This window comes from Saimiri boliviensis, chromosome 2 (assembly GCF_048565385.1).
Source record: "Saimiri boliviensis isolate mSaiBol1 chromosome 2, mSaiBol1.pri, whole genome shotgun sequence".
In the NCBI taxonomy this organism is placed as follows: domain Eukaryota; kingdom Metazoa; phylum Chordata; class Mammalia; order Primates; family Cebidae; genus Saimiri; species Saimiri boliviensis.
In genome coordinates this window covers 126561754-126570202 of record NC_133450.1, presented here as the reverse complement: position 1 = coordinate 126570202, position 8449 = coordinate 126561754, and the positions used below count along the sequence as shown (strand labels likewise).

Sequence of the window (8449 nt, the reverse complement as noted above, 5' to 3'; positions counted from 1 at the left end):
CTTTACCACTTTTCACCATGTGGGGGCGCTGCCCAGCTGCACTATTGAGAGCAATTTTTCACATTTCTCTGAGATAGGACTCATTCCTAGGGCTTCAGTGATGCTGTGGGCAATTTTGCTGCAAGATCTGAAGCTTGTGCACAGCCACCTCTGGTGAGAACTTAATTTTGGATACTTTGAAAAATTCAAGGATTTGTATTTCGTCCCTAGTTTTTGTTGAAGGCTTAGGCCCAAGGAGTATTTTTGAGCTGAATTTTGCTCACTGCTGAGGCCTTGTAAGATTCCATCTTCATTAGAGCTGGACCTACACACCACTGGGACCTGTCCTGGGAAAGATGCTCCCATACTGCTTATTTGCCAGATTCTCTTTTAGCTTGATTGCCTGCCAAGCAGACTTAGAGAAGTCAGAAGAAAAAAAGTATTAGCCCTAAGAAATAATAAAAGCTGGCCGGGCGCAGTGGCTCAAGCCTGTAATCCCAGCACTTTGGGAGGCTGAGGCGGGTGGATCACGAGGTCAATAGATCGAGACCATCCTGGTCAACATGGTGAAACCCCGTCTCTACTAAAAATACAAAAAATTAGCTGGGCATGGTGGCACATGCCTGTAATCTGAGCTACTCAGGAGGCTGATGCAGGAGAATTGCCTGAACCCAGGAGGCGGAGGTTGCAGTGAGCCGAGATCGTGCCATTGCACTCCAGCCTGGGTAACAAGAGCAAAACTCCGTCTCAAATTAAAAAAAAAGAAAGAAAGAAAGAAAGAAATAATAAAAGCTAAAACATTCATTGAGCACTTTCTTTGCTAAGTACCATTTAAAGTAAGTCATCAAATGAAATAATTTGATCTTCATAAAACTCCTATGATGTAGGTGCTATTAGTATGCCTATTTGCAGATGGGAAAACAGGCTTCAGGAGAGAGGTGAGAACCTCCTTGCACACCACTGACTAGGAACATAAATAGGATTTGGACCCAGGCAGTCAGACACCAGAGTCCACACCCCAGACCTCTGTGCTACACTGCCTTACCACACCCAGGCATACTGAAAAGTGTGTGTCATATACACTGATTCTATGGCAACTCATCTGTCACAGGACTCTCATTTGACTAAGACAGGTAACTAAAATTTTTTTTGTGGCACTTACAATTTCTGCACATGTTGAACAGTAGCTGAGTTGTTGAGATTTCTTGAAAACTGGTCTCAGAGCTCTTTGTTTGAAGCATTTGTCACATGAGCCAAATACATTAACTAGGAAGGTCTGATCACACATCTTTCACCCAAGATGAAGCTGAAACAAAGTGAAGAGAAGGGAGGGTGTGTGAGAAAAGCAATGGTTTTAGCTTTCTAAAACCTCTCCTTGCTTGTACCATGGTAGCTATTCAAATGTCTACATGTAGAATGCAGTTAATTTATCAGCTTTCAACTATTACAACACGCTGGGTCAATACAACTCATTTATTTAATCAGTTAGAAAGCATCAGACAATAGGTTTTCTGAACTTAACATGTTTAACCAGTTTTTTGGCAGCTGGCAGACAGAGTCGGGATGGATCCTTACAGTGCAATATCAATTCTGTGGGGTTTCACAGTGGAAAACGTTGTTGTAATGGGTGCTGTAATTTAAAACTTTTAAAGACATTCCTCCCCTCCGGGTGAACTTTTAGAGTAAACATAAGGGTCAGCAAATGATGGAGCCTGACCCCAACCAAAGCCAGGAGGCTAAGTAAGTGTGGTGTGGGTTCCCTGCAAGGCAAGCACCCACTTATTAAACATTTGACAGCCACAAACCCTGGGTCCCTACCTGTTCACAGGGAAGTCAACAGACAGGCCAAGGTCGCTGCAGGGAGGCAGCCTTGAGGCAGCACAAGCATCTGGTGGTTAAAAGGACAGGCTCCGGCTGCCTGATCCTGGCCTGCCACTGAGTCTAGTCACCTGACCTCTCTGAAGTTTGGTTTTGCTAATCTATCAAGTGGAGATCTTAAAACCTACCCTCGGGGGTTGTCAGGAGAATAAGAGTCAGTGCATAAAGCACGTAGCTCAAGGCCAGTAATACAGGGAGTGCACCAGCAAGGTCCTGCTGCTCTGAGTGGCAGCAGTGGTAGGAACAATGGCTGCATTGAGAAAGAGGAACAGGGGCAGGGGTGGGGCGGGGGGTGGGGGGATGCCAAGGAAAGAATGAGAGGAGCCTGTGGCAGTGATTCAGGCAAGATGCGAGGAAGTCCTGGACTAAGGGTGAGAAAGTAACTTAATGCAAGTCCTTTCAAATTATCAGGCCCAGGGATACATGAAAATGAGACAGCAATCACATTCTAGTCCCCACTTTGAGTTGTGTATTCATCTCTCTTTTTTTTTTTTCTTTTTCTTTTAGACAGAGTATCTCTCTGTCACCCAGGCTGTAATGCAGTGGCCTAGCAAACATGGCAATACCCTTGGCTCACTGTAACCTCTGTCTCCCGGGTTTCGGCGATTTTCCTACCTCAGCCTCCCAAGTAGTTGGGATTACAGGCATGCACCACTATGCCAGGCTAATTTTTGTATTTTCAGTAGAGACAGCGTTTTGCCATGTTTGCTAGGCTGGTCTCGAACTCCTGACCTCAAGTGATCCGCCCACCTCAGCCCTCCCAAAGTGCTGGGATTACAGCCGTGAACTACCACACCTGGCCTCATCTCCTCAAACTGCCTGCTATTGGCACAATTAGCTAAAAATAACCTAATAATGCCACACTGAACACTATAACCCACACCCTGTAGTGTAACGATGTATAGCCAATCACTAATCTATGATATTTCTGTAAACCAATGAGAATTCCTGACAACCTTGTATCAGCCCACTCCCTGTCCCCCTTTTTTGCCTTTAAAAAATGGCTTGTAACAAAGGCCAAACAGAGATCATGTCCACGGTTACTTGGGTCTGAGCCATTCAGGCATCTGTCCTCACTTTGGCTCAAGTAAACTCCTTCAATCTTGTTTTGTGCTACAACTTCTTCCTTTTAGGTCCACAAAGCAATGTAGTGGATGGACTTGGACCGTGCTTAGGAAAAAGGACAAGGCACTGGACTTGGTGTGTGGGGTCCAGGAGAGGGAGGTGTCAGTGCTGTGGCCTAGATTTCTTTGGGAGACCAAGGGGCTCTTGTTGCCATTGCTGGCAATGAGGACAAAGCAGTTAATGGGAAAGGGAGCAGCTGGTGTGGCCCTGTCAATTTGGCAGGTGTTCCAAAGAGTGAGCTTCGTCAAGATTCAAAGAAATGACACCTTGAACATAAAGATAGTTGGGGGCACAGGTCTGAATATTCCTTTTGTTTTTTTTTTTTTGGAGATGGAGTCTCACTCTGTCACCCAGGCTGGAGTGCAATGGTGTGGTTTCGGCTCACTACAACCTCTTCCTCCTGGGTTCAAGTGATTCTCCCACCTCAGTCTCCCGAGTAGCTGGGACTACAGGTGTGCACCACCACATCCGGCTAATTTTTGTATTTTTAGTAGAGACAGGTTTTCACCATGTTGGCCAGGTTAGTCTTGAACTCCTGATCTCCTGGTCCACCTGCCTTGACCTCCCAAAGTGCTGGGATTACAGGTGTGAGCCACCACACCAGGCCTGGTCTGAATATTTCAAGAGTCAAATTTGAGAGGGATACATTTATGGGGAGGTGACAGTGGGAACAGATCTGATAAGGAACATCTGCCATGTGGAGCCCACCCTGGGGCTGGAGAGAGAGTGGGGAGCTCATGAGTTGGGCTGAGCTCTTACAGCAAAGGGGCAGCCAGCACAGTTCCAGAGACCTCTAGGCAACAAAGGCATACAGGGCACCTCTTTGGGTCAACAGCTCACAAGGAAACCAGCAACCAACTGCCACAGAGTGTCCAGCCCTCACCTCTCAAAATTACCCTAGGAGGGAGGCAGGACATCTGTGTTGCTGCTGAGGGAAAGCAGGCAGATTAAACAAATTCAAGGTCAGTGGCAGAGCCAAATCTGTAAGTAGTGTGAATACACACTTTGGAACACTCCTTCCAAGCCAGCATGGTCGAGCTGCACTGTTTTGTCACAAAACGTGAGTTAACAAGAAAGGGCCTGGCCCACCGTGCGGCTTGGTGACTGTTGCACCGCACTCCCCAGCCCTGTAAAGGCAGCCAGCAGCAAGGTCGGGCTGAGCACTCCCAGTAATTGCATTAGGACGGTGAGCCACCAGCTGTTTAAAGCAAGGGCGCCGCGTCATCCCTGTGGATTATTCCAGCATGTGTGCTTCCAGAAGTAGGTCAGAGAGAGAGAGAAGGGACGACAGGAAAACAAACCAGGTTAAGAGATTGCTGTGTTCTGGAGAAGAGAAAATGAGCTCCGGACAGAAGAGCAGCTACAGGAACAGAGGGGCAGAGGAAGACACGACACCAAGTGGAGGAGGAATGAAAGGAAGCCTGGGAGGCACGGGAGAGAAACAAGCAGAAAAGAGGGCCGATGTTCCATATCTAGAGAGAGGCAATGTTTTTCTTCTCAAATTACATTTTGAATTTTTTCAAATTAGAAAAGATGCTGATAAGGTTCATTATAAATAACTGGAAACAGAGGGCTGAGCATGGTGGCTCACACCTATAATCCCAGCACTTTGGGAGGCCGAGGTGGGTGGATCACTTGAGGCCAGGAGTTTGAGACCAGCTTGACCAACATGGTGAAACGCCATCTCTACTAAAAATATAAAAATTAGCCTGGCGTTGTGGCACAAACCTGTAATCCCAGCTACTCGGGAGGCTGAGGCAGAAGAATCACTTGAACCCGGGAGGCAGAGGTTGCAGTGAGCCGAGATCATGCAACTGTACTGCGGCCTGGGTGACACAGTGAGACTCTGTCTCAATAATAATAATAATAATAATAATAATAAAATATATATATATATATTTGAGACGGAGTTTCACTCTTGTTACCCAGGCTGGAGTGCAATGGCACGATCTCGGCTCACCGCAACCTCCGCCTCCTGGGTTCAGGCAATTCTCCTGCCTCAGCCTCCCGAGTAGCTGGGATTACAGGCATGCGCCACCATGCCCAGCTAATTTTTTGTATTTTTAGTAGAGACGGGGTTTCACCATGTTGACCAGGATGGTCTCGATCTCTCGACCTCGTGATCCACCCGCCTCGGCCTCCCAAAGTGCTGGGATTACAGGCTTGAGCCACCGCGCCCAGCCAATAATAATAATAATAATAATAATAATAATAATAAAAAACAACTGGAAACAGAAGGACAAGAAGAGTTGAAAGTAATCGCCCACATGCCCTACACCAACAAGTAACTGACCTGCTGGCATGTTATGTTTTCTTCTAGTGTCTTTAGAAGGATATATTTGTGCAATTTTTTAAAAATTGGAATTGTATGCCATATATTATTTTAACGTACATAATAGCCTTTTCCTCTTCATGTCATTGCATATTCCTGGAAAACACCATTTTTTAACGGAGACTCCGATTTTTGAGTCATATGGGCCTTAAGTCATATCACATAGCTAGCATTTTAGACCTGACTGGTTAAACATGGGAAAGCTATAAACTAAATTTAAAGCATTTTTAAACTGTAAATGTCACACATGTGCATTGTAGAAAGTTTCGGGGGGGGGAAGGTATAAGGGAGAAGATAATCACCTATAATCCCACCACTCAGAGAAACTTCTTTTTACGTTTTGGTGTATGCAAGAATAGATTTGAGATCACTGAGGTCATACCGTCCATTATACTGATTACGTTTCTGTATCTTGATGCTTTCCACTTAGTATTTATATCACGAGCTAAATTTAATTTTAGTACATTCTGTCATACTTATTGTCAATAATCCTTTTTATGATGAGGAAATTTTTCACAGCCAGAGCCAGTGTTTCGGTGAGCATTTTGATAAGAAAGACCAAAATGCCCCGTTTAACAAGTTTTGACATGAAGTTGCTCTGCAGTAGTAGTTCACAGAACTTCTCGAACCTTCCCCTAATAACCTTATGCCAAGCACAGACTTTTTTGATATCGGTTTTGCCTAAATATATGGCTTAAAAATTCCCACAGAAATACACGTTTATTTTAAAAAGAACCAATACCAAAGAGGGGGAAGTGAAACTTGAACCCCATCACATGCGCTGCATTTTCACTGCCCTTATTTAGTTTGTTGTTTCTTCTTCCAGACTTTTCCAGCACAAACACAAAGATACAGCTTTGGTAGTCACGCAAATAGGGTTACTTGCTTTCTTCATCTAGCTTATTCGGTTAATACTTATAGATCTACCTTTTTTGGTAATAAGTTCAGCATTATTCTATACTACGGAGTGTCATAATTTATTAAACCAACTTCCTCTGTTTGGATACATAGGGCATATCCGGTATCCGGTTTTTGCATTGAAAATAATGCTTCATTAACTCAATTAAAAATGGACAAAAGGACCTTCATACACTGCTGGTGGGAAGGTAAAATGGGGTAGTCATTTTCCAGTGGCACAGCTGTGGGAAATGGTTTGGCAGTTATTCAAAACGTTTAATATATAGCTGTTATCATATGACCCCACAATCCTACTTCTAGATATATACCCAGGATAACTGAAAATATATGTTCACCAGCTGGGTGTAGTGGCTTATACCTATAATCCCAATACTTTGAGAGGCCAACGTGGGCGGATCACCTGAGATCAGGAGTTTAGACCAGCCTGGGCAACATGGTGAAACCCCGTCTCTACTATACAGAAATTAGCTGGATGTGGTAGCAGGCACCTGTAACCCCAGCTGCTTGGGAGGCTGAGACATGAGAATCGCTTGAACTTGTGAGGATGGAGGTTGCAGTGAGCTGAGATTGTGCCACTGCACTCCAGCCTGGGCAACACAGTGAGACTCTGTCTCAAAAAAAAAAAAGGAACGAAAAAAGAAAATTTATGTTCACATAAAAAATGTACCTACAAGTGTTCATCACAGCATTATTAGCCAAAAGTGAAAGCAACTCAAGGGTCCACCAACTGACAAATGAATAAACAAAATGTCTATCTTCCAGCAGACTGCTACTCTGCAAGAAAAAAGAATGAAGTTCTGACACATGCTACATGATCAAACCTGAAAAACACTATCCCATGAAAGAAGCCAGACACAAAAAGGCCACGTATTATATAATTTCACTGATGTGAAGTGTACAGGATCAGCAAATCCAGAGAGACAGGAAGCAGATGAATAGTTGCAAGGTGGAGGGAAGAGGGAATAAGGAGGAAGGAGGGAATTGGGATGGGAGCAACTGCTTAATGGGTATGAGATTTCTTTTTTGGGGTGATGAAAATACTCTGGAATTAGTAGCAATGGTTGCAAATCCTTGTAAATAAACTAAAAAACCAAAATAACTAAAAAATAAAATAAAAAACTAAAAAGTAAAACTGAAATATGTTTTTAAATGATGGCTTTTAAAATGTGAAACTAAATGTGTGGACATCATACCTCAACAAAGATTATTTTTTAAATGGACAAAAGGCTTGCACAGCCACTTCACAAATGAGGATACTTACATGTATAACTTACATGTCAATAAAGATATAAAAGGTGCTCGTTATCATTAGTCATCAAAGAAATACAAAGTCAAACTACGACAAGATACAACTACTTATTCATCAGAAAACTTACAGAGCCTGACAACGCAAAGCGTGGACAAGGATGCAGAGACTGGAACTGCCTTTCTCTGCTGGTGGGAGTAGAAGTTGGTATAACCAACGTAGAAAACTGGTCAACGGGACCCACTGAAGTGAAATGCATATATTCTGTGACCAAGCAATTCTACTCCTGCATACGTACACCACAGAAAATAATGCTTATTTCCTAAAAACAAAACAACCCATAAAGCTCATAGCAGCTTTATTCACAGAAGGCCTAAACTAGAAAGACCCAAATGTTCACTAGTTGTAGACTAAACTGTGAAATGGGCATAGAATAATAAAGAACAAACCGATACACACAACAACGTGGACGTATCTCAGACTTAAAACTGTGAACACCTCTTTCTAACCCCATACGCTGTACTCAGAGGCTTTCGTTGTCATGTGTCACCTGTATCAAATTTTAAAACTGACTTAGCAATTTTAAGCATGCTTAATTTCTTTCCTGATGCCAACATTAATGTAAAAACACTTTACTATTTCAAAATAAATTCATGTGTATTGTATAAGAGTGCGATTCAACAGATTAACAACAACAAAACCCCTCACCCGTGCTCCCACCGCACAGAAAGACCTGTTAACACTGTGGCCTGGACTCATCTAGATGCTTTTCTGATCATTTCAAAAGCTGGAGTATTTTAACCACAAGGTCAGCGTGCACATACCTTCTGAAGTCAGCGCTGGGAGCCGCAGGGCAGCTGGTGAGAGGTGAGGACTAGCAACCTGAGGTGTGAAGCACCTCGCCTGCCCGCCGGCTAATCTCCTTATCTTCTCAGCCTGCTTCCTTCCTCCACTGCACTTCCATGCTCCCT

General features: G+C 43.8%; 1 protein-coding gene across 1 annotated transcript in view; it reads right to left on the bottom strand.

Moving 5' to 3' along the window:
* Positions 1–1207: 1207 nt before the first annotated feature.
* MYO5C (myosin VC) overlaps positions 1208–8449 on the bottom strand; it is a 115684-nt gene continuing 108442 nt past the window's right edge. Inside the window, exon 41 of the mRNA XM_074394234.1 lies at positions 1208–1285. Coding sequence (XP_074250335.1) covers positions 1271–1285 — 15 coding nt within the window. The 3' untranslated portion in view covers positions 1208–1270. The remainder of the gene's footprint in view (positions 1286–8449) is intronic.